This window comes from Hyperoodon ampullatus, assembly GCF_949752795.1.
Source record: "Hyperoodon ampullatus genome assembly, chromosome: 14".
NCBI classification, from domain to species: domain Eukaryota; kingdom Metazoa; phylum Chordata; class Mammalia; order Artiodactyla; family Ziphiidae; genus Hyperoodon; species Hyperoodon ampullatus.
The window spans coordinates 53,332,983-53,359,755 of record NC_136927.1 but is presented as its reverse complement, the minus strand read 5'-3'; the positions used below and the strand labels follow the sequence as shown (position 1 = coordinate 53,359,755).

The 26,773-nt window shown below is 40.8% G+C and overlaps 1 protein-coding gene across 1 annotated transcript; it reads right to left on the bottom strand.

Annotated features, from left to right (window-relative positions):
• Positions 1-371: 371 nt before the first annotated feature.
• ZCWPW1 (zinc finger CW-type and PWWP domain containing 1) lies at positions 372-25,594 on the bottom strand. Its single transcript, XM_079719719.1, has 17 exons — positions 25,536-25,594; positions 22,012-22,069; positions 20,949-21,202; positions 20,384-20,462; positions 19,178-19,295; positions 18,724-18,881; positions 18,391-18,513; positions 11,460-11,576; positions 10,604-10,724; positions 9,904-9,979; positions 9,409-9,513; positions 8,383-8,466; positions 7,712-7,778; positions 7,202-7,299; positions 2,249-2,309; positions 1,417-1,551; positions 372-858 (listed from the first exon to the last, which is right to left on the bottom strand). Exons 2-17 carry the CDS (start codon positions 22,037-22,039, stop codon positions 539-541), a joined length of 1,944 nt encoding a protein of 647 aa, XP_079575845.1. The 5' UTR covers positions 22,040-22,069; positions 25,536-25,594; the 3' UTR covers positions 372-538.
• Between the last annotated feature and the right edge of the window lie 1,179 nt (positions 25,595-26,773).

Here is a 26,773-nt window from a genome sequence, read left to right as displayed (position 1 = left end):
ACCATTCTGCTTTCCTTAGGAAGATAACTAGCATGTATTGTGTTAGTGCCTTACGTGCATCACCTAATTTCAGCATCATCAACCACCCTATATGGCACTGGATGTACCATCTGAGGCAGGATAACAAGACCCAGAATGGTTACAGTGCTTTTCCTAAGGCCATGTAGCTAGTAAGTGGCTGAGGCAGGATTTCAACCCAGACCTGCCCTTCTCAGTGTCCTTCTCCTAGGACTCAGGTGTCATCGCCTTCCCAGATCCCTATACTGACAGGCCTCCCACCAGAAAGCATGATGTGCCACAGTGACATGGAGGAGGAGGGAGAGAAGCCAAAAGAAAGCAAGTGGTTGAGACGAACCAAACCAACTAAACCAGTAACCTGGTTTATTAATATAAACTGCACAACTCTGACTTTAGCCAACAACCTCAGAGCCAATGAACAACCCCAACATTTATCAGCTTCTCGGGGATCCTCTGAGAGGCTCTGCCTCCTGCTCCCACAGAAGGGATGAGAGAGCAGGAAGGAGGTGCGAGGCCACAGCTATTCCTCACAGCAGGACACGGCGAGCTCCCCTGCGTCCTCTCTGTGCTGTGGCTCCTCCCTCTGCTCCAGCTCTTCTCCAACATCCTCCATGAGCTGGTCCAGGTCCAGGTCACTGGAGGCTCCATCATCAGAGAGGACACTTCCAGCCTCCTGAGGCCATGGCTCCTGGGGTGCAGGCCCTTCTTTCCCCACCATGGGACAGGCCCCGGGAGGAGCTGGTGGGGTCAGGACCTCTGGCAGTATTCTAGCTTCTTTTTCCTCAGATGAGCTGCTTACTGGGGCCTTGCTTTGGGGAGCTTTAAATTTTTTCTTAGGGCCTAAATGAAAAAGTGATAAAACTGAGAGACTTATTGGGTCATCTGTCCTCACCTTTTACAAGTCAAACTCCTAAATTTCTATTACCAAAACAATCTCTGGAAAAGATGACCTTTCTTAAAAGAAAGAAAATGGGGTTTGGAGTCAGAAAGACTTGGATCCACAGGCTAGACATGGGTCTTGAGCAAACTTTAAACCCTTTAAACCTCAGTCTCTTTATCTGTAAAATGGCAAATATCCAGTCATAGAGATACTGAAAGAATTAAAGGGAACAAGTATAGAAGTATCTATCTAGCCGGCCCATGGAAATATCAATAAATGTTAATTCCCACCTCCTTACCATTCTCCTATCCCTGAATGTCCCTGAATCAAATCAATTAATAACCACCAAATGTTTCTACAGTGTGTGCTGTGTTCTACAATTTGGATGACACGCTTTTGGCCAAACTTTTTTTTTTAAGTAATGAAAAGCTGTGAAATTGTTAAAAAATGATCAAAGGAGGGAAAATGCAGACATGAACCTCATTTCCCCACAGTTTTCCCCAAGTCTTGAGCCTTACCTGGCTGCTCAGGTTCTGAATTCCCATGCCCTTTTTCCCCTCCCATTATGGGTAAAGATGGAGCTGCAGATTCATTTCCCAGAGATCTCTTCGTTGTCTTCCTTTGCGGGGTCCCATCTCGTCCATGTGCTCCACCTGCATCACCCCCAACCCCCAACCGTGAAGGACATTGGTTTATTTCTCACTGAGTGACAGCATGGCTAGGGTCCATAGACTCCCCATATTTGTTCTCCGCCTTGCATCTTATGCTCATTTTCAATCTAGTGAGTCCTCTTGGTTCCTTTCTTTTCCCCAAATATTTCCTTTCCCCCCCACCCCGGGTCTTCTTCTCTTTATAGTTCACCTCAGAACCCACCTCCTCCAAGAAGTCATCCTTCTTGGCTAAGAATTTAAAACATTCATTCCACCTCTAACCTAAGATTTTATAATTCAACTCACAGAAGTGAGAAGGCTACAGCTTCCCTAACGACATTAGCATGAGTCTTTTTTTTTTTTTTTTTTCCCGGTACACGAGCCTCTCACTGTTGTGGCCTTTCCCGTTGCGGAGCACAGGCTCCGGACGCGCAGGCTCAGCAGCCATGGCTCACGGCCCAGCCGCTCCGCAGCTTGTGGGATCTTCCCGGACTGGGGCACGAACCCATGTCCCCTGCATCGGCAGGCGGACTCTCAACCACTGCGCCACCAGGGAAGCCCCTAGCATGAGTCTTGCTCATTTTCTCAGGTTCTGGAGCTGAGACATCAGTAAGGCCCAGCCACATGCAGACCCTCCCACTCTCTGCTTCTGCCTTGCCTTAACTGTAGCACATGTCTCATTTCCAGCTGACTTGCTTACCTCTTGCCTTGGGTTTTTTTGTCTGAATTTTGGCTGGCTTGGGACCAGGCAAAGTTGGATCCTGAGAAAAATAAGGAGAGAAAAATAGGAAAATATAAATGAAGTCACATAATTGTGATTTAATAGAGTGGGATGCTACAGAAATGATGAGTGCACTTAAGGGAGTTCAAATTAGGTTCTGTGAGTCTGATACAATTTAAATCAATGACAGCACTTCCCTGGTGGCGCAGTGGTTAAGAATCCACCTGCCAATGCAGGGGACACGAGTTCGAGCCCTGGTCCAGGAAGATCCCACATGATGCAGAGCAGCTAAGCCCGTGTGCCACAACTACTGAGCCTGTGCTCTAAAACCCACATGCCACAACTACTGAAGCCCACGTGCCTAGAGTCCGTGCTCCGAAACAAGGAAAGCCACTTCAATGAGAAGCCCGTGCACCACAATGAAGAGTAGCCCCCCTCACTGCAACTAGAGAAGCCCCCACGCAGCAACAAAGACCCAACGCAGCCAAAAATAAATTAAAATTTTTTAAATGTTTAAAAATATATAAATAAATGACAACAAAGATAAAAATGTTCATCCTTCCCATTCTATTTGTTATTAGTCAATGTAAGGCTTTATGCACAACAGAAGGAAATAAAGTTAGGCCACAAACATGATAAAAACTGGTAAATTAAAAATTAAAAGAGAAAGTGAAAAATCTACATTTCAGAGCTTCTAGTTTCCAGATCTACACACAAGGAGCTTGGAAGCTGTAACTGTGTTCTAACAACTAAAAAGCTGAACAGACTGAAATACCAATAACTCTTCTTAGATCCATAAGGATGGTAAGGACACAGGGAAAACCTCTGCCCTCAAAACTGAAGATACACAGGCAAATACAGGGAGTCATGCTTATCAGAACATACACTCACAAGCAGAAACCACCAAGAGAACTAGTGTCAGGATAGGAAAACCTCAACAGTAATAAAGGAATTGCTCAGTGTGGACAAGTCTGAGAGTTAAAAACTCCAGGGATACCCAGTCATGGGGGACTTCCAGACTTTTTGTGAGTTTTACTTCCAGGAGCTCAACCAGATTCTCACAGAAAATATCAAAGAAAAACTCCTTCATGCTTCCAGCAGGGAGAGGGGGAAAGAAACATTTTGAAATATACCAGAGCATTCTGTTCTTTTTAACAAAACCTACCCTCAGGAGAAACCAGTTAACCAGAGCCTAACCTACTAGGGTGTTAACACAGCCTAACTGTCCTGGGGGTAGGGAAACATCCAACTTCAGCTCACTCTAATCACCCTGTCCCACCTAAGGGGGTGGGAAAAAACTAAGGAACACTGTGAAGTTTACAGTCCAGAGGCATAAGTTCATTAATAGACTTAGACCCAATCACAGGATATAGAACACTTCCCCTCCCCTGACACCTTACCACCACATTACTAAAGGTATATTTACAGCAGTACTTTTTACCTGGTACATCATGTTTGGCAATCAAGAAAAAATCTACAAGGCATTATCAAATGGCAAAAACACAACCTGAAGAGACAGAGCAAGTATCAAAACCAGGGACTTCCTTGGTGGCACAGTGGTTAAGAATCCACCTGCCAATGCAGGGGACACGGGTTCGAGCCCTGGTCCAGGAAGATCCCACATGCTATGGAGCAACTAAGCCCGTGAGCCACAACTACTGAGCCTGCGCTCTAGAGCCCACGAGCCACAACTACTGAGCCCACAAGCCACAACTACTGAGCCCGCGTGCCACAACTACTGAAGCCCGTGCACCTAGAGCCCATGCTCCGCAACAAGAGAAGCCACTGCAATGAGAAGCCTGCGCGCTGCAACAGAGTAGCCCCCACTCCCTGCAACTAGAGAAAGCCCGTGTGCAGCAATGAAGACTCAACGCAGCCAAAAATAAATAAATAAAAATTTTTTAAAGTATCAAAACCAAACATGCTAGAGAATTATCAGATTGGAAATTTAAAGCAAATATGATTAGTATGCAAAGGGCTCTAAAGGATAAAATAGACAGCATTCAAGAACAGATGAGCAATGTCAGCAAAGAGATGGAAATCCTAAGAAAGAATCAAAAGGAAATGCTGGGGATCAAAAACACTGTAACTAAAACGAAGAATGCCTTTGATGGGCTTATTGGTAGACTGGTCACAGCTGAGGAAAGAATCTCTGAACTTGAGGATATCTCAAAAGAAACCTTCAAAACTGAAAATCAAAGAGAACAAAGACTGGAAAAAAGAATGCAATATCCAAAGATTGTAGGATGACTACAGAATGTATAGATATGTGTAATGGGAATACCAGAAGGATAAGAAAAAGAGAAATATTGAAAACAATAATGACTGAGAATTTCCCAAATTAATGTCAGACACCAAACCACAGATCCAGGAAGCTCAGAGAACACCAAGAAGGATAAATGCCAAACAGCCACACCAACGAATATTATTTTCAAACTACAGAAAATTAAAGTCCTGAAAGAAGCCAAAGGAAAAAAAAAATCTTACCTGATATGCTAAGGAAGGGGAGAAAATGGAATCATATAAAAGCTCAATCAAAACCACAAAAGGCAGAAAAAGAATGGAAGACAAAAGTAGGAAGAAAGAACAAGGGCAACAAATAGAAAACAGTAACAAATATTGTAGATAATAATCCAACTGTATTATAATTACTTTGAACATCAACAGTCTAAATGACTGTCTAAAATGACCAATTAAAAGACACAGATTGCCTGAATGGATCAAAAAACAAGACCCAACTATATATTCCCTACAAGAACCCCACTTTAAATATAAAGACACATATAGATTGTAAAAGTAAATGCATGCAGAAAAATATACCATGCTAACACTAATCAAAAGAAAGCAGGAATAGCTATATGTTAATTTCAGACAGAGCAGACTTCAAAGCAAGTAAAGTTACCAGGGATAAAAAAGGGCATTACAGGGTTTCCCTGGTGGCGCAGTGGTTGAGAGTCCGCCTGCCGATGCAGGGGACACGGGTTCGTGCCCCAGTCCGGGAAGATCCCACACGCCGCGGAGCGGCTAGGCCTGTGACCCATGGCTGCTGAGCCTGAGCGTCCGGAGCCTGTGCTCCGCAACGGGAGAGGCCACAACAGTGAGAGGCCCGCAAAAAACAACAACAACAAAAAAGACTCATGATAAAGGACTATTATCTAAAATAAACAAAGACAAATGAACTTATTTACAAAACAGAAATAGACCCATAGACATAGAAAACAAACTTACGGTTACCAAAGGAGAAGGGGGGAGGAATAAATTAGGAGGTTGAGATTAACATATATACATTACTATATATAAAATAGATAACCAACAAGGACCTACTATATATCACAATATTTTGTAATAACCTATAAGGGAAAAGAATCTGAAAAAGAATATATATATATACATGGCACTGAATCACTGTGCTATACATATGAAACTAACATATTATAAATCAACTATACTTCAATAAAATAAAAAATAAAATAAAACATACAAACAACTCATAAAACTCAACAATAAGAAAATAAACAACTCAATTTAAAAATGGGCCACACACCTTAATGGATATCTCACCAAAGGAGATATACAAATGGCCAATAAGAATATAAAAAGATGCTCCACATCATATGTCATCAGGAAAATGCAAATTAAAACAACAAGATACCACTACACACCTATTAAAATGGCCAAAATCCAGAAAACTGACAATACCAAATGCCAGCAAGGATGTGCAGCAATAGGAACTCTCATTTATTGTTGGTGAGAATGCAAAATGGTACAGCCACTTTGGAAGACAGTTTGATGGTTTCTTACAAAACAAAACATACTCTTACCATACAATCCAGTGATTAAGCTCCCTGATATTTACTCCAAAGGAGTTAAAAACTTATGTTCTCACAAAACCATAGTTATAGTGGCTTTATCCATAATTGCTCAAACTTGGAAGAAACCAAGATGTCCTTCTGTAGGTGAATGTATAAATAAACTGTGGTATATCCAGAAAAATACAATATTATTCAGCCAAAAAAAATTAATAAATGAGCTATCAAGCCATGAAAATACATGGAGGAATAGTAAATGCATAGTTGTAAGCGAAAGAAGCTAGTCTGAAAAGGTTACACATACTGTATGATTCCCACTATATGGTATTTCAGAGAAGGCAAAACTATGGAGACAGTAAAAAAAAAATCAATGGTTGTCAGTGGTTGAGGGGTATGGGAGGAAAGGAATGAGTAAATGGAACACACAAAATTTTTAGGGCAGTAAAAATACTCTATATGATACCATAATGATGGATATGATGTGTCATTATACATTTGTCCAGGCCCATAGAATGAATGTACAACACCAAGAGTGAGTCCTAATGTAAACTATGGACTTTGTGTGATTATGATGTGTCAATGTAGGTTCATCAACTGTAACCAAATGCACCACTCTGGTGGGATGTTGATAACAGAGGAGGCTATACATGTGTGGAGGCAGGAGGTACATAGGGACTCTCTGTACCTTCTTCTCAGTTTTCCTGTGAACATAAAATTGCTCTTAAAAAGTCTTTAAATATGAAAAATATATGTATTTCATATGCCTGAAAACAGACTAAGGAAATAAAATAATGAATATCCTAAGTGTTCACACAGGGAAGAAAGGAGAGTGAAGAGAGGCAACCTGCTATTCTCTGAAATTGCTCCAGTAGGAACCAAAGAACTACAGTAGGAACTGAGATTATAATCAAAAGATAAGTTCCTAGAGATATGAGATATTAGAGAGAATAACTGAGGAAAGAGGAGACTCTCCTTCCCTGAAGACCTGCTAAGAGATAAAACCAGCCAGCCAGCCAGGGCTACTCTGATGCAGGAACAGGACGGTTCCTTAGAAAATATAAATCCATGCTAACCAGATGCCCTACAGCAATCTCCTAAAAGGAATCCCCAAGATCAATCTTACTTTTTTCTGTTGTTCTTCCTCCTCTTCCTCCAACTCTAACTCCTCCTCTTCTCCCTCCAAGCAGGAATCTAAGCTGTTAGCCCCAGAGAGCATTACGGCTAGAACAGGAATAGGAAGGGAAGGCTAAATAATTTATCTGATAAAATAGGTGATGAGTTAGTGGAGCTGATCCCAGAGAATCAGTCTTCTAATTCTGCCTTTCAGGTCCAAGTCACATTTTCTCCACAAAATCTGATCCTAGATTATCATGGTTCCACCCTTTTCAAAGTCCCGTCACTATTCAACATGCACCCTCCCTCCCTACTCCCTTTTTTTCTCCATTCCTCTCTCTACCCATCTGTGTATCCATCCATCCTGGACACTTGGTCAATGGCATTCGTGGAGAGCATCCTATTATAGAATCCAGAACTAGGTTGATGATATTGGATATAAAATAAAAGCTTCAGTTGCTGCCCTCATGAAGGAATCCCTTCCCTCTCTCTCTAGTCTTTAACCTCCTACTTATCCTACCTTTTTCTTCCCCACTGTTGTCAGATCCACTGTATCGGCTCCAGAAACCAAACAGGTTAACCCGCTCCTGAGGGAACCAAGAAACAAAAGCATCATCTACTACTCTCCCAGGGCCTATTTTTGTCCTCTGTCTTCAAGGTTTTTAGTTACAGAATTTGTATTCATATTTCATACCATTTTCACTTGAAATTTCGTACTTTCTATCTAGATTTTGTAGAGCTTAACTATTATAATATGTTATAATATTATAATATACAATATTATTATAACTTCTTTTTCCAGTTTGTTTAATTCAGTTAATAACTGGGAAGGGGAAATTCACTGTCATTCTCTACCCCACCCAAAAGCAGAATTTGAGGGTAAAAACTGACTCCACATAAGAGAGAAGATAAGGTACATACACCTGAGACTCGAAGTTAAATAGGTTGGTGGGATTCCCCCTACCAACAGTCCCTGTTTGGACTGAGAAAAGATCCCATTTGTCCAAGGGTAGGGAAAAGAATGGATGATTTAAGGCATCAAGGGAAGCTGGCCTGGGAAGAAAAGACTAGTTCTAGGACTAAGACTGTGTAATGGGGAAGGACAGCAGGTTTTCTACAGTAGGAAATGCATAACTTGCTTTGTGTCCCAAGTCCCAAAGAGAAGCAGGTATATGATCCAAACTTTCCCACCTGAATACTGATCTGCTCTGCCTCTTGAGCCATCATCAGGGCTGCCCCCAGTTTCTGACTGCAGTCCTTATTCCTGCAATTTTTCTGAAATGAAAGAAGATTTCAGAAAAGTGACTCCAACAAACTGCTACTCACCAGACATTAGCTTTACACTTATTTCCAGTTTCTGGTATTGATATGATACTCCTATTCTTAATCTTTTGAGCTCAGAGACACAATCCCGTCTTATACCCAAACAAACCTTTCATCAATTTCTAGCAAAATTTTCAACCAACATTTTGGTGTCCTCTCCAAAGTAAAGCCCATGGAAATTTGTAAAAGCAAAATTAAAGGAGTTCAGATGACTGTACTTCTAAGCTCGTCACAAGTTTCTTTAGATCCAGCTGCTTGATTTAGTACTCACTGCCTGATTTTCTAAGGTCCCTGAGCTCCTAAACCTCTGCTCATTTGCAAGGCTCATCAAGACAAACTGATTATAGGGAAAAAATATTATTTAGTTAATTCAGTGGTTCTCAACCAGGGGAGATGTCCACCCCCCCCCCCCAGAATATATTCGGCAATGTCTAGAGACAATTTTTTGGCTGTCATAGCTAGGGTTAGGGGTCCTACTGGCTAGATGCCAGTAGGATGCCAAGGGTGCTGCTAAACCTCCTACAATGCCTAGGAATCCCCTCACAACAAAAAATTATGTCAAGTGGCCCAAAATATCAAGTGTCGAGACTGAGAAACCCTAAGTTAATCTGTGCCTTCATTTCTATCACACCTGCTTTGGCTAAACTGTAGAAAACCATGGTCTTTAGGAAGGCCCTCTATCTGCAGACAGGGAAAGAGACTAAGAAAAATCATTATCCTGCTGCAATCCTGGTAGAAAGAAGTGTACCTCATAAATGACCTCACCCTTGCATACTTGGTCAGATATGTACTTTCTCCTCACACAGCTTCCCCTGGGAGAAATCAGGTTTAATAAAGAGAGGATTTTGTTTTGCAAGTTCCCTATATCACAACTGACCCCTGAGGGTTGCTCACCACTCCAGCTAACTCCGGAGATAGCTCCTGGAAGTTCTTTAGCATGTTGACTGGGATCCAAGCACGAGAGACTGTTTCTCCAAAAAATGTCACATGGTACTTGGACTGTAATAAAAGATGGTTCTGTTATAGCCTCTTGTCCTTCTTCTTGCTTTGGCCCTCTAGCCAGAAAAGGCAGGAGAAGAACTGAGGATTCACAAGGAAGGAGGGGCTGGGCCTTCTCTGTTCCTTTAAACTGACCCACATATCCCACCTTATTCCACTGTCCTTCAATCTTGACCTCAGGAGTCCTAACCAAAGCATACTTATCAAAACATAAATGCCCTAGTAATGATACAAATTTGTTTCTATATCTTTTTGTCACTCTAGCTAAGAATCTGTTTCTGCTTGTGTCTGCTGGCTGTGTCTGTATTTCTAACTCTGTACATCTGTTAGGATGGATTTGTTCATTACTTTGGCCTGAGCACCTACCCACCCTGAATCAGGAGAACTCACTGGCAGGGAATCAAGATGAGATGCAAAAAGAAAATATTCCCCCAGGTCAGGATCAGATTCTACCATGCCTGGCCACCTGGAGAAGACAGATGGGTGTAGGGAATGGAAGAGAAGGGGTTAGGTGAACAGAACACAAACTCATCAATATACATGTACATAAAAGGGCAATATGTTTCACAAATAAAGGACCCCCAAAATAGACCCCTCTGTCAACCCTCCACAGTGGTCGCTACCAAATGATTGAAGTGACTTCCATCAATGTACAAAGAAGCTCAAAATCTTACTAGTAAAAATACCTTATCCTTCTAGGCCTTCTGGAAACCCTGAGAACAAAAGCTTTTGACTAGGGACATCTCCAAAAAAGAAGCTATTCCACCCTTCCTTGTTCTCTTTACTTTGTATATCTCTCATTTCCCAATGTCTAAAAAAATATCTTAGAGCCACTCTTCTCTTTCTACCCATCCAGGGTAGGACTGTCCCACCTTTTTTTCCGGGGAGATACCACATCCATCGTGAAACCTCTAGAAAACAGGTTCTTTCAAAGCCTCCAAGCTGAGCACTTTATATTCTCCCTCACCCATGCTCTTTCTAAGGCAGGTACCATTTCCATTATAAATCCCTTCCATTTCCTTCCCTCCCTGCTTGAATCTACCACTCCCAAGTTCATGAAGGATGCTCTGACTCTGCCATAGCGCCCTACCAGGGGTAACCGTATTGCTTGGCCCAGATGATGGATCCTGGGATGTAGGAGGCATAGGCCACTTCACTCTCATGCCCTGTCCAGGTCTCCTCAGGGATATCACAGTGATTATACTCCAAATCTGCCAAAAGAGAGGAGGAATGAAGGGACGGAAAGAGCCTCATAAGGTGAAAATCTGGATGAGGGAAGAGGAGAGGACAAGAAGAAATTGGTATATGCAGCAGGTAGGACCTAAAGGACACCTGGGAGACCCATGAAGGAAATGCAGCCAGAGCCTGGAGAAGTAGGAGAGTTGCCTCGTTACGCTCTATAGAAAGAGACTCCAAACTTCTACCTACATCCCACGCGTCTGACCCTGCTTCCATCAGTGTAACATCATGAAGGTAATTTCTCTGATATTCTGTTTTCTCATCTGTAAAATAGTTGGGCTAGACTAGAGCTTCATAATCTCTTTCAAGTAGCTTCAAACATTCTAGAATTCTAAGACACTGAATCTCTCTCACTGGCTCTTCCCCATACATCCCATATCCCTTCCTATCTGCCAACCCAATACCAACAATCTAATCAGATTGACAGGCTCAAACCAATGCTGAAGAAGATGGAATTCACTCAGAACATACATTTAGATCCCAGGACTCTCCTCACAACATAGCTCTTCAGGGTGTCTTCCTCTAGCCCTTTATGCCAGATTCATCTTGACATGACAGCAAGATCCCCCCCTCTCCCCAAACACTAACTACAAGGACCCCTGGAATCCTAACTGTACTTTTGTCATATTTAATCTAAAGGATGAAAGCAGGCAAAGAAAGGGACGAACAATAAAAACTGAAAAAAAAAATTTTCCACTCCATTCTACCTGTGTTCTGGTCACAGGACCAATTATCTGGGAGGACTGAGGGGTCAATGTTCCCACGTAGCCGCCTCCATTTCTCACAGTTTGGGAAGGAACACTGGACCCAGACTAGACATTGACCTGTCACAGGAAAAAAACTGATATGAGACTCAAAAATATGTTCTTCCTTCTTCAATTTAATTAAAATCAATATACTCCCTGCCACCACCACCTCTGCCAGAATCACAAAGCCTTAGAGATCAACTCATCCAATCCCTAACTTATAAATGGTAAAACCAAAAGCTCAGAGGAGATAACTGACTGCTAAAGATCAGTCTAAATTGGTGGCAAAGCTGAACTTAGAGCCCAGGTCTCACATCTCAATCTTTCTCCTATACCACGCTATCATCTCTCCTCCCCTAAGGCAGAAAGGAGTGTTTCCTGTATTGACAGTTCTTAAAAAGGTTGTCTGGCATATTTCTGGCTAGTGCCTCATTTCTCTGAGGGCATGTCACTAAAAAGTTCTTCTGAAGGGCTAACCAGCACCTCTTTTGTGCACAGCATCCAGAGTTCCTGTTTCAACCTCAACAAATTAACCTGACACCAAATCACCAAGTTGCAGCCTTTGGGACCCACAGCCCTGAGTTCACCCCTCTCCAAAAGACAGGTTTAAGCCTATTGTTTCTCAAACTATTTACTTCAGGCTGCGCTCAATGGCCAAACACTCCTTTTATCCACTACCTTCCAAACTCTCATCCCCACCTTTCTCTACCCCCACATCTTCTAAGTTGACCCAACGTCCCACACAGCCTCTCCTCTTTCCCTCCCAGACTCTTCCACTATAGTCTTTGGGATTCCAAACAACAGCAACAAAAGTCCACGTCTTCAATCTCTTCTCTGAAATTCTGCCTCCTTTCTGAAATCTGGTGATGCGCTAATGACACTGCCCCAACCCAACCCCACCCCACTGCTGAAGCCCTCTAAGAAGAGCCTGTCCTTCTCACATACCCCACGCCAGAAAGTGGGGTCAGCATCATCCTTACTCCCCATTGACACTTGCAGACCATTACTATCCTCCCTCCTATAAAACCCTTCCTCCCTCAAGGTCTATGCCATGGGACTACACTGCCCTCTCATCACCCTTGTCACGATGCTGTCATCTGGTTCAGACTTCTCCTCTCCACCTCCTGCCCTCGTAGATGACGGCTACAGCCACAGGGGTAACTCACAAGGCACCCCGTATGTTCTCCTCCATGCCACCTCGGTCACCCCCTCACCTCAGGAACCCACTCCCACCCTGCATGCCACACCCAGTCATCTGCAGGGACCATGCACTCCCCTGAACCACTTATCTAAACCCCTCTCTGATAAAAATGCCCCATTCTTCCACCTTACTTGCTCCAAGACCCCTGTGGCAACTTTTAGTTTATCTAGATCTCCAATCCACTGGCCCCTACCTTTCTCTCAATCTAGTAGCAATTAAGGTTGTTTTTCTTCACTCTGTACTTACGCAGGTTTGATTTCCTTAGATTCTCCTGCAGACATCAACAACTCCCTTTCCCTCTGTCCTTCCTCCCACCCAGCTAGCAAACACAATTCTGAATGAACCCACTCTCCTTTTTCTGTGCCTATACTCATTTGACTGAGCATTGCTAGAGAAAAATCACTGACCAGCCACCTAGGTATACTATATATATTCACAGCTAACAATATCAACCAATATGTTTCTCTAGTAAGTTCACTCTCCCACTGTCAAATTTTACCTTGAATAAGGGATGCCCTCCATCCCACCAAAATCATCCCTCAGAAAAGCAGTTGGCTTACATTTGGGTCCCTTCACAATATCCCATATTATGGATCACCTTCTCAATTACTTTATTTTGAAGAATAAAGTACTGGTTGAGAATGATATATTAGTCTGAAAAGACAGTTTCCAATGATAGTTTTGGATGTTTACAGAGGTGACCTGGCAAGACTAGAAAAAAAGAGTGGGGGAAAGGGCCAGGGACCATAAAAGTGAACAGAGATGAATCAAATAAATGGTGGTTGTAAAAATAATGAATATTAATGAGGAAATGAGTGGGGGAAAATCATCCTAATGCTATAAAACTAGATATTTATGGTTTAGGATGAACTTTCCAATGACAGTTTTTAAAGACATACAGTTCCTTAAAGTTTCCTTTCAAGCAACTTAGAAAGAAGAGAAGAGGTGTTTGAAAACAGTGTTTGAGGCTCACGATGTGGCTCTGTGATAATGAAGGCTGATGTCATAGACACAGGTCAAGAGCATTTCGGTTGACTGCTCATTCTTTTTTTTTTTTTTTTTACAACTTTATTGGAGTATAATTGCTTCACAATGGTGTATTAGTTTCTGCTTTATAACAAAGTGAATCAGTTATACATATACATCTGTTCCCATATCCCTTCCCTCTTGCGTCTCCCTCCCTCCCACCCTCCATATCCCACCCCTCCAGGCGGTCACAAAGCACTGAGCTGATCTTCCTGTGCTATGCGGCTGCTTCCCACTAGCTATCCACCTTACGTTTGGTAGTGTATATATATCCATGCCTCTCTCTCGCTTTGTCACAGCTTACCCTTCCCCCTCCCCATATCCTCAAGTCCATTCTCAAGTAGGTCTGTGCCTTTATTCCTGTTTTACCCCTAGGTTCTTCATGACATTTTTTTTTCTTAAATTCCATATATGTGTTAGCATACAGTATTTGTCTTTCTCTTTCTGACTTACTTCACTCTGTATGGCAGACTCTAGGTCTATCCACCTCATTACAAATAGCTCAATTTCGTTTCTTTTTATGGCTGAGTAATATTCCATTGTATATATGTGCCACATCTTTATCCATTCATCCGATGATGGACACTTAGGTTGTTTCCATCTCCGGGCTATTGTAAATAGAGCTGCAATGAACATTTTGGTACATGACTCTTTTTGAATTATGGTTTTCTCAGGGTATATGCCCAGCAGTGGGATTGCTGGGTCATACGGTAGTTCTATTTGTAGTTTTTTAAGGAACCTCCATACTGTTCTCCATAGTGGCTGTACCAATTCACATTCCCACTAGCAGTGCAAGAGTGTTCCCTTTTCTCCACACCCTCTCCAGCATTTATTGTTTCTAGATTTTTTGATGATGGCCATTCTGACCGGTGTGAGATGACTGCTCATTCTTGAAACACTAGCTTCCTTGGGTTCTGTGATCCCTCATTCTCCCGCTTCCCCATCCCATCTTTCTGGTAACTCCCTCCTCAGTCTCCTTTACTGAATTCTCCTCGCTCTCTGTCCAATCTCTAAATCTCTGAGCTGGAGTTCCAAAGCCTAATCATGGGTCTTCACTCCCCATGCTGCACTTTCTCCTGAGGCCGGCTCATCCACTCCCTCAGCTTTGAAATCCACTTTCACACCTGACAACACACAGAAGTACGCTAACAGCCTCTGTTCTGAGCTCCCGCTTCCTATAGCCATCTTGCTCTTTGATCTCTCTATCTGGATGTCTCACAACGATCTCAGACCTAATGGGCCCAAACCCAAATGCTTGATCTTATCCTACAGAACTATTTTTTCCCACCTCCTTTCACATAACTGCTCAAGCCAGAAGCCAATCATCTTTGACAAACCCTCTCCTCTCTCTCACCTCCCAATATCCAGCTCATTACCAAGTTCTGATAATTTTACCTCTAAAACATATCTTAAAACCATTTACTTCTTGTCTCCTTCACCATCCTAATCCAAGCCACCAAAATATCTAATCCTAGCACTAACTTCCTAGCTGGTCTACTCTTGTCTCCCCATACTCCATTCTCCAATTAATCACCAAAGGGATCCTTTTAAAACATCAATTTGATGGTGTCACTTCCCTGGTTAAAACCCACCAGGGGCTTCCCACTACACTTAAAATTCTCACTTCGTAACATGGTCTTTGATCTAGCCACTGCCTACCTCCTTACATTTATCCAGAGCCACTTTCCAGCCTTGCTTCCCTTGCTCTCTGAATTCCAATTATACCAGCTTTCTTTTAGTACCTGGAGTAAGACAATCTTCACCTTACCTAAAACTTTCTCCTACGCTTCACTTGGCTAACTTCTAGTCTTGCTCCAGGTTTCAGCTTAAATGTTATTTCCTTACAAATGCTTTCCCTAGCTGACCCAATCTTAATTAGGTCTCCACCATTTCCTCTCATGACATTCTTTTCCTTCCCTTCACAGAACTTAATGCAAATTTATTTACTGGATACTCCCTTTCTACTTCCTGCTCCAGGAGCACCCACCTCTCCTTGGCAACTGTGAAAAACAGGAAGAGTGGTTCATTAATAGGAAGAGGTTTACACAGTCACTACAACCACAATTCAACTCACAAGCACTGCCAAAGGAGTGAACTTCTGTCTCCCAGTCTAAAATCTATCCCTCGCCTTAATACTGAGAGTTACAGGAGACGGAACACTACTACCCAGACCACCCGACTGCCCAAATTAGACTTATACCTCCAGCTCTTTATACTGACTGCCATGTCATTACAACATGAGGAGTGGTTTATTGCCCTAGACTACCTTGTTTCGTACCTGCATAGTCTTCCTAGAGTTTTCTTTCCAGTATGTACAAACCATATTATTCTTCTATAATCCAAATTATATATATATATATATATATATATATATATATATACACTTGCCTATTAGACACCAGCTGACTGTTTAGTCCACTGTTCCTTAATCTTCGGGTTCTGGTTTTTGGTTTTTGGGTTTTTTTCTTTTTTGGTGCAAGCCTGTTTTCCCCCTGATTAAGACTACTTATTTTCAAAATTTTAAACATACTAATATATTGTATGATCTATTTTATTTATCATACTAAAATTTCCCAATATTACCAAGGTTATTTCACACAATGTATTTGTTTGTTATCTATCTAGCACACTAAAACTGTAAATGCTATGACAGCAAGGGTTATCTATTTTGTTCACTAATATATTTCTAGTACCCAGCACAATGCCTGGCATATAAGGCATTAAAAGCTATTGTTAAAAGAATAAATAAATCTATATGCATCCTTATTTCCCTCCATCCAATCTGAAAGGCTGGGTCCTTTCTGACTCAAAATAAACCCTCTGGTTCTCTTCTTTAATCTCTCCCTCTCCATAAACAATTTTCCCTCAGCATATAAATATGCTGACAATAAAGAGGTCAAGTATCTTTCTTTTAAAAGAAAGCTAGGGCTTCCCTGGTGGCGCAGTGGTTGAGAGTCCGCCTGCCGATGCAGGGGACACGGGTTCGTGCCCCGGTCTGGGAAGATCCCACATGCCGCGGAGCGGCTGGGCCCGTGAGCCATGGCCGCTGGGCCTGTGCGTCCGGAGCCTGTGCTCCGCAACGGGAGAGGCCACAACAGTGAGAGGCCCACATAACGCAAAAAAAAAAAATAAATAAATAAATAAAAGAAAGCTAAAAAAAAAAGAAAGAAAAATCTTCCATCTACTTTATACCCACTCCCCTTTATTTACTATTTTTTCCCTCCTTGTTTTCACATCTAAACTAATTGAAAAAAGTATCTATTCTTCAACCAACAATAACCTGCCATTCACCCTCACCAACCCCTATGGTTGCTCTAATCAACACTAATGATTTCCTAATTGTGGTATCTGTTGATTTTCAAATCTTTATTCTTTTTATCATCTCTGTAGCAGCATTTAACACGGCGAAACACTCCCTCTTTCTTGACATTCTCTCCTCCCCTGGAATCTGTGATACCACACTCTCCTAGTTTTCCTCCTACCTTTCTGAGCTTTCTCTTAGTTCTTCTTAGCTTCCTCCCTGGGTAGCTCTTCCTCTGCTCAACCCTAAACATTATGCTCCCCCAGGGTTTTTATCCAATGTTCCCTTTTCACTCTACACCCTCTTCTTGGAAAATTTCATCTATTCCTATTGATGCAGATGACTCCCGAATCTGTATCTCCGAAAGCCCAGACCCCTTTCTTGAGCTCTAAATCTCATCACAGACCCCCTAACTCAGGCAAAGCTCAATCCATCATCTTCAACTTGCTCTTTCTTCTATATTTTCCACTTCAGATCATGATTCTTCATCCACTCAGTCACTCATGCTGGAAAACAGGACCATCCTAGAGGCCTCACTCTTCCTCAGCTCTCATATCCAGGAGCAATCATATCATATTGATCTTGCGTCCTAAAGATCTCAATTTTGTCTCTTCCTCTTCACTGCTATTGTCTGTCTTCCTTGCCTGGATAATTATTTCTATGGGTCTAGTCTTTCTCCTGCCAATCTATCTTCCATGCTAGTGCCAGAGCAAGCTTTCTAAAATGCAAATCTTATCAAGTTTTGCCTACTTAATGTCAATCGTTCCTCTTTACTTTTAAAATAAAATCCAACTTCCTTAGCCTGACTTGTAAGGTCCTTTAAGATCTGGCTCTTACTTGCCTCTAGCCTTATCTCCCCCATCCCTACAACCTCCTACCCCCCAAAGTACCCAAAAGCTACAAACATTAGCCCTCCTCCGTTACTCTGCCAATAATTATCACTCTGACCTCCACTCCCACCTTAGTTCGTCTGACTAAATTATACTTAAAGATCTGGTTCAAGTGATATCTTTTTCTTGGAAACTTTTCCAGGACTACTCCCAATTTGTAGTTTTCTTGTTGGCCTTCCTCACAAGCTTCTCTCTCGCACGACAGGCTTATATTTGTTTCCTCTGCATTTACTCAGTACCTCCTAAAATGCCTAGAATTTAGCAAGCACCAAACACCTGTGGATTATATGAGTTAATAACTGAATGAATGAAATAGTTCTCTCTCTTCCTCAGCACCATATCCTCTAACAAGCAGCTGTGAGGGATAAATTATAGTCTTTGCAGAATTTCCTCTAACATCCTAACCCTTACCTCTCTCCTCCACCTCCAATTTTCAAGCCCAAGGTAGGTTTTTCAAACCATGGCTGAACTCACCAAAACCACTTCCCTCTCCCTTTTTTCGGTCCCTGATCTGAGAATGATCCTGAACTGTTTTCTTCAGTTGGTCTTTCTGCCTGTGCTCATGTCCACTTTGGGCTTTCTCCATTTTCTCACCTTCTGGGAAGATAAAAGAAAACATTGTAGGGTAGGGAAATGAAGAAGAGAATCTTTGTAGATAGTAAAGGCCAGTTAAAGAAGGAAGAAGAATCATAGCTCAATAGTTTCAAGTCTTGGGCTGAAAATTCTCAGTATGCCCACTGTCCAATTCCCTAATTTCATGGAGTAAGTGCTTGAGCCAGGTGTCAAAGTGTATCTGACTATACTTACGAGCGGCCTTCTTTCTTTTGCTTAAGGAGGGTTTATTGAATTTCTTCTCAGAAGGTGCAGGATCTGGCTGGCCTGGCTTAGATGTCTTTATCTCAGGGATTACTCCACCTTCCTGAGAGGCTGAAATCTCTAGAATATGCGGTACCACCACCCTCTCTCTGCAAATAAGATTTTTAATTAAAAGGTATAAAGGGGCAATTTGTAGTACCCCTCTTTTGAAAAAACCCAAGGATAAAAGTTAGGAGGACAGAAGAATTGTAAGCTCTCTATGGCCTCCTGAGGTCATTTGATCCATCTACTGGCCTATTTTTCCCAACTCAACTCAAGTATCTTTCCTGAGATAAGAGAAAGCTATAGAGGTATGAAAAATGACTAGATAGATAGATAGATGGATAACCATTTATCAATATTAAGCCTACCCTGTGATCAACTCGCCTCACTGGGATAAACTTACCCATCAGCATTATTAGTAGTAGTAGTAGAAGAAGCAATTCCTGGCTCCTTGTCTAACTGGGTACATCTTGTAGGCTGGGCACAGGAAGTCTCTGCAAAATCAAGGCTAGATTCCATCCCTCCCAAAACAAAATACTATAAGCAGAGAAGCAATTAAAGAAAACAACTACTCCATTATTTCCAAACTGTAAACTTTCATTAAAATATCTCCCATCAGTTGCCTGGAAGAGCTTACCTTTGGACTTTTGCCACACCACAGAACTTTCAAGTTTGTTTGTTTGTTTTAAATATTTATTTATTTATTTATTTGGTTGTACTAGGTCTCAGTTACGGCAGGCGGGGTCCTCAGCTGTGGCTCACAGTTTACTTAGTTGCAGCTCACCGGCTCCTTAGTTGTGGCATGCGAACTCTTAGTTGCGGCATGCATGTGGGATCTAGTTCCCCAACCAGGGATCAAACCCGGGCCCCCTGCATTGGGAGCGTGGAGTCTCAACCACTGTGCTACCAGGGAAGTTCCAACTTTCAAGTTTTCTAATTCTCAGGAAAAACTACAAATCTGTATCCTTCTGCAAGCCTTTCCAGATTGATTTGCCTATTCTAGGATAGCCAGGTAATGTTAATTTTATTTTGTGTACATAACAGAAATTTTATGTACCATGTTTTATATCATTTGTTCCTCAAACTTTCTCTAGGAATGGAAGTATACCTAGGAATAGCTGAAAATGTCAAACCACTGTCCTTAGCCTCATGACCTTATGGAGAAGGCCTCATGACCTATGCTATAGAGTTCCTTATTCTAAAATCAAATTCCTGAGCATATGTTAGAGCAGTATTAGAAACAGAAATATACAAGGGTAGATGGAGACTAAGTTCTTCAAATCTGGGAAAATAATTTATCTTTTCTATGAAGATTGTAAACATATAGAAATAAATTTAAATTACATTTTAAAAATCTAGATAAGACTATTTTTATATTCTGAAGTCAATGTAATCTACTTTTCTAAAAGTCTGTACCCTCTGTCTAAGGTGGTTTAGCTATAGTCCTGTTGATAGAAGATGAAGTATTTAAAAATATTTCAAAGTCTCATCTAATATTTCCTTACTTAGAAAGATGGAGGGAAGGAGAGAAGCTATCGACTTACTCTACCCCTCAGATAACAGTTTCTTTGCCAAACTGAAACTCTTTTTCTCCCACTATAAGCCATACCCAAGCACTCCTGGAGGGACTTCTGTAGCACAATCTGGACAATCTCCTCAAATTCTGTATTGGTAAGAGTTGATTTTCCCTGCAGAGAGAAGGGTAGGGGAGAAAAACTGCTCATCTTTCCCCAGTCCTCCTCTGTGACTAGTCAAGGAAGCCTCCTTTAGATGAGGCAGTAAGTTCACAAGACTGAGAGCATAAATTCAACCTAAGGATTCCATAAATTCTATCCCAGATCTCCTGGGAGTAAAGGAGTCAAAGAAAAGGAAAAAGTTTATAAAATTTCTGTCTACCTCTACTCTCACTTCCATCCCACCTCAGCCCCTCCCTGCCCAGTACGCCCTGCTAAATGCTTTCATCAAAACACTTTTTACCTCTTAGAGAAGAAAACAGAAGCCCCAAAAAGAAATCAAAAACTGAAACTACAGGATGAATTTTCCCTGTGGGATTTACCACATTCAAATTTATGTTATAAATATTTAAATGTCTTCTGAAATGAAAAGATCCTGTCTGCCCAGGCTGGGTGACTAGGAGAAACTGTCCCACTAGAGCCCATCATTGTGATTTTTACCTTTTCTTTCTTCTCTGCTTTCTTGTTGTCTTGAGCCTTTCCTTTTATCTCCTGGCCACTGCCTGTACCATTCTCTTTGGTTGTTTTCTCCTTCTTCTTCTCTAACCTGGCCTTTAGCAGGCTTGGCCTTGTCTCTGCCTCTGGGGAACTGATTCCCGGGATCTCCTCCTTCGATGAGTTAAGGTTATAGGGCATCAGGCTATGCAGTTTTTGTGCAGGTGGGGCAAAGGTTTTCTTTGGTCCCTTCCCACATACTGAAAGAAATTTGATCATCAAATGGAATTTATGAAATATAGAATCTAACACAGAAATTGCCAAACACTGCCATTGATTGACCATATCAGAATTATCTGGATATGAAATATTAATAACAATATTATAATATGAAATATTATAATATGAAAAAATAATAAATTATTATTCAACAAATTCAGATTCCTAGGCCTTCCTTCCCCAACCCTCCCAGTCCCCCACCCTCTCATCCCTGCCCTAAGATTCTGATGAAGTAGTTTGAAGTGAAGCCCAAGAATCTGTAATTTTACGAGGCTATCTAGATGATTCTGATGCACTACCAGGTTTAAGAACCACTGAGTAAGTCAAAGGTGATAAATATAAGTATGCAGGAAACTGAATTATTCAAATGTGAAATTTTTTTTAATTTGCTTGTTTTAACTTTGCACAAAATTTTAGGGGAAATTAGAGAAATTTTTAAAAACCTAGTCAAAATCTACAAACGATGCAATGAAAATTGTACTGATCCTCCCAGGTATAAGTAATGTATCTTTCTTCTGAGCTTCCATAATACTTTGTACCTGTCCTGTGGCATTTACCACATTCAAATTTATGTTTTAAATATCTAAATGTCTCTTCTCTCCCTACAAGTTCATACATTTCTTGAATAAGACTGTTTGTAAGTCAAATATATTTCACTCAAAGTGTCTAGAAAAGTAGTAACTTTAACAAAGTGGACATGAAATACATGTGAATTGAGTTTCCCTTTGGGGGGAAAGGTGTCCAAATGACCAAGGGCTGAGAAAGAAGAGGAAAGTGACTCTTGACTCACCTTCTTTACTCTGCAAGGTTGTCATCATTCAGCTCAGAAGCTACACTTTTCTTTATGCCTGTTAGAAAAAAGAAATGAACTGCTATTACTCTGAACATGATTTTTCAAATTTTATTGAAGCCTAGTTGATTTACAATGTTCTGTTAATTTCTGCTGCACAGCAAAGTGATTCAGTTAAACTTATATATATTCTTTTTCATACTCTTCACCATTATGGTTTATCACAGGATACTGAATATAGTTCCCTGTGCTATACAGTGCTGATCGAACATGATTTTAAACTTTCTCCCCTCCCTGTCTTCTTGGGTTCAGGGTCTCTTTGCCTGGGACACTTGAACCACATTTTCTGCCTTCTTGACTACAATTCTACTCCTCAGCATGCTGGAGGATAATAAAAGTTGCTGTTTTAAAGATCAGCAACAATCCTTAGTGTTTTAAGTGCCTAGAACCATGTGCAACATGAGGTAGGCACTTGTAAGTAGGTAGAAATGATAGTGGTAGTGATTTGTTAAAAAACAAAATTCAGGGGCTTCCCTGGTGGCACAGTGGTTAAGAACCCGCCTGCTAATGCAGGGGACACGGGTTCGAGCCCTGGTGAGGGAAGATCCCACATGCCGCGGAGCAACTAAGCCCGTGCACCACAACTACTGAGCCTGTGCTCTAGAGCCTGCGTGCCACAACTACTGAGCCCGCGCACCTACAGCCCGTGCTCGGCAACAAGAGAAGCCACCGCAGTGAGGAGCCCACACAATGCAACAAAGAGTAGCCCCCGCTCATCGCAACTAGAGAAAGCCCGCGTGCAGCGACAAAGACCCAATGCAACCAAAAATAAATAAATTAAAAAAAAATTCAACTGAGTAAATTTTGAGGATCTTATTGGCTTTATTCAACAATTCATGAATTGGGCAGCATCTAATCTACCAGATAGACAGGAGTTCCAAGGAGCTATACAAAATTAAAGACTTTTACAGGCAGAAGGGAGCAGGAACAAGGAAGTAATACTAGGGGGAAAAAAAAAAAAAAAAAGCAGGTTGGTCATACAAGGTTACTTTCCTTTAAGGGACTACTGGAGTCTATCAGGCAGATTACCCAACTAGTGTTGATCAGGCAATTCCTGACTGACTGGTTTAAGATTCCATTTCTGGGAGACCTAACATTGTAATTAAGTTGTCTTGGTTTAGTGACTTGGGGCTTAGCATAAGCAACCCCATTTGGTGCCTCTTATTAAAGCAAGACACGTTTTTAACAGCCAGAAGTATAAATAGTAGCAGAGTAGTGGTAGTAGGGTGTGGACAGTCCTGGGAGTTAAACAGTGAGAGTTTTCTTCAGAGGGATAACCTCATTTCACAAGGTTCTCCTAAATACTTAAAACACAAATAACCTATAAATTCTCCTACCAAATTCAGACATCCCTATGCATAGAGAACCCCCTTTATTAACATCACTATAATGTATCTTCCCTTTACCTAGATCTTCTAGTCTAATAAATTTCCGAATGTGCTGGATTCTCGCAATTTCTATTCATGGCTCAGAAATAATTAGTAATCAGCAGAGGTCCCCAGAGAAGCTAGTAATAAGAATCTAGCATATTCACTCTATATCCATAGTTTATCTGTAGCTATCTACTCACAGATGTTCTACACAATATCAGCATGCTTCATTATTTCTACCAAAGTTGTGACTAATAATAATGAATAACACTTACTGAGCACTCACTATAATCTTTGAATATGTCATCTCATTTAATTCTCCCAATAAATCTATGAAATCGATACCATTTTACATTTGGGGAAATTGAGGCTTAGAGGGATTTAGAGACATTAAGTAATCGATAAAGTGGTAAAAATCAGGATTAGAATCTGTCTGATTTATAAGTTTGTGTTATGAATTGTGCTACACTGCATCCCAATCGTCTAGTTCAGTAGTTCAGTGCTTCACAATAATTTTAATATCACAGCACACATGTAAAGCATACATTAAAAGTACACATTGAAACACAGAAAATATTTCTAGGTACTCTAGGGTAAAAGGACCAGGCTGCCCACATCCATATACAACTGAGGGATGGGAGTGGGGGGCCTCCAGCCACACTACAGGCTGAAGACGTTAACATCTCTACACAGCTATAAGTCATCTGTGACCCAGCACAGGGCCAAGATTCATCTTGTGATGTTCCAAGAACTTGTACATTTTTCCAGTTTTCACTTTCCACCATTAATATTATTTCTACCCAGCTGTGGTTTGCCCAAAACCTCAGTGTTAATACATGGTAGAGTCAAGATGAACCCAAGTTTTGGCTTCTAAATTCTAATAACATGTCTGTTCTTCTCGGTGATCTTATTTCTGGCTGTTGGTTTTGAGTGCTTTGAAGGCCCTGGACCTGAAACTCAATCTTCCAACTCTGCCATCTCCCACTATAAAGAGATCCAAAAGCAGCATAAAATGGATCTTTGGGTTCATACAGTCTTCCCTCTAAAGGGGCTGAATATTTTACGACCCTCAAATGGCCAAGCTAAACACTCAGTTGTTCAGGGTGTAGAATTCCTCCCTCCAGGTCCCAAGATGAATTCAAAAGGTACTGGCGACTTGACTTAGTGTGGCCACAGCATGGCTGAATATAAAGTATTTTTAATTTTTTCTTTTTGGTATTTTTCTGTTCCTTTTCTTCATTCCATAAATGCAAATAATTGATATGCGCTATTCTGCAGTAACCACTTTTCTTATATATTAAGGAGCACATTTTATCATTGTTTCCATCTTAACTTTTCACCACCAACTCCCAAACTTATTTGACACTGGAAAAAAAGCAAGTGGGACACTGGGGGAGAATCACTGCAGCAAATTGGTCCCTTCTTTACGACAATCCTAAATAGAAGCTGGAAACTGGATAAAATTAGGCTGCAAAAGGAATAATAATAATAAATAACAAACATATCTTCTCCCAGACTCTAGAATTCCAAAAATGATCCTGAGAAGTCCCTATGAAGACAATCAGAATTATAAAACTATACTAAATGAGAAAAACAAAATGAAAATTAGTGTACCTGAGATGACAAAATTTGATTTTTTTAAATGTTCATCTATATAAGATGCTTGTGTATCCGTAAACTATCTCTGGAAGAATACACAAGAAACTGACAAAAGTGTCTCAGCAGAGTGGAAACGGGTGGCTGGGGGTGGAAATGAGCTCTCTACTGTACCCTCTTGTGTAACCCTAGCATTTTATACATATACCACCATTTCAAAGTGATTTTTTAAACTCTATTTTTAAAATAAAAAGAGTATTTTAATCAACTTAAAAAGGCAAAATTTTTCCAATATTTAGGTTCAAATCATTATCTAAACCTATACTGACCTCTCTAGGCAAAAGTGTGTTACTGGAGCCCCAACCAACTAGATACAATTGTGGATCATTGTTGAGTTAATAAGATGTAGTAAATATACAAGCAGCAATGAATACTGGTTTTCCTTAATCTACAGTGAGGGTGTGATGAAGAACATTACCTTTAAATAAAATCTCTAACCTGATCAATAGAGAAGGGAAAATCTGTAGTCACCGTCTGACAAGTCAAGTCTCTGCTCCTCTGTTTCAGGCGAAGTATTTTCTTCCACAATAATGAATGTTGAAATCTACTTCAGAGAGAGAAAAACAATTTTAAGGAAGTTAATAAATATACAAAATACCACCAACTTTCACCTGGCCAGCTATGAAATGACTGGGAGCTCTAGACCCAGGAACTGGGGCTCTAGACCCAGGAATAACATTTGAGGTTTTAATTTCTTTTTTCTGACCTTAGATGAAAAAAGAGAGACAAAAAAATCCAATAAAGCTTTAAGTGTGAAAGTAACAGAAAGTTCCATACCAGATCCTAACTACTGAACTGACATAAGAAAGAAGGGTGAATAAGAAGGGGGAAGTAACTTAGAAATAATAAAGGGAACCAAGGGAAGGTGAATGAGCTGTTCCAAAAAATAGTTTTCTTTCATTTAGAACACTAAAAATCATGACACTGATTATAGAATGAAATCACCTAGCTCAGCGGATCTCAAAGTGTGATCCAAAGACCCCTGAGGGCCCCCTCCCTTTTTCAACTACTTATCTGTGTTAGGCTGGGTTTTCTCATACTCTTCAACCAAAACAAGATATCATAACAGATTGAATTCAGAAACAGATGAAAATCCAGCTGTTTTCTATTAAGCCAGACATGAAAGAGATTTGCAGAAATGTAAAACACCATTCTTCATACTAAATTTTCTCTCATTTAGGAAAATATATTTTTCATTAAAATATTATCTACGTTAACATTATGTAATGGGTTCATTATCGTTATTTTAAAATTAATAAATAAATGTTTAATTTTTTTCTCAGTTTAATTTCTAATATACTAGTATCAATAGATCCATAAATAGATATAAACCAATCTTTGGAATCCTTCATAATTTTTAAGAGTATAAAAGGATTCTGAGACCAAAATGTTTGAGAATTGATCTAGCTAAATAAATTCAGTCTTGTCAATATTTTTCAAAAAGCATTAATCCTCCTCCCCCTTCCCCCCATTGAGAATATGTTCACAAATTTCTCCCCTCTTAAGTATCCAATTATTCCCTCTTTATATTGTCCCTGGAATCCTTGGTCTAAAAGAACAAAAGAAACCCTTTAGAATTGTCCTCTAACACACAGACTCCCTGAGCCTCAAAAAACTGTATTTAAAGACTATATTTTGAAAAAAAAAAAAGACTATATTTTGAGCAGAGAACAAGA

What these genes read in the sequence shown, in the direction of transcription:
- ZCWPW1 (XM_079719719.1), bottom strand. Translation starts at nt 22,039, where the DNA reads ATGATGACAACCTTGCAGAGTAAAGAAG. An exon ending in GTCCTGTGACCAGAACACAG is followed by an intron (nt 10,725 to 11,459) that starts GTAGAATGGAGT and finishes CTCTTTTGGCAG; the next exon opens with ATTTGGAGTATAATCACTGT. An exon ending in AAGCAATACGGTTACCCCTG is followed by an intron (nt 9,980 to 10,603) that starts GTAGGGCGCTAT and finishes TGTCTTCTCCAG; the next exon opens with GTGGCCAGGCATGGTAGAAT.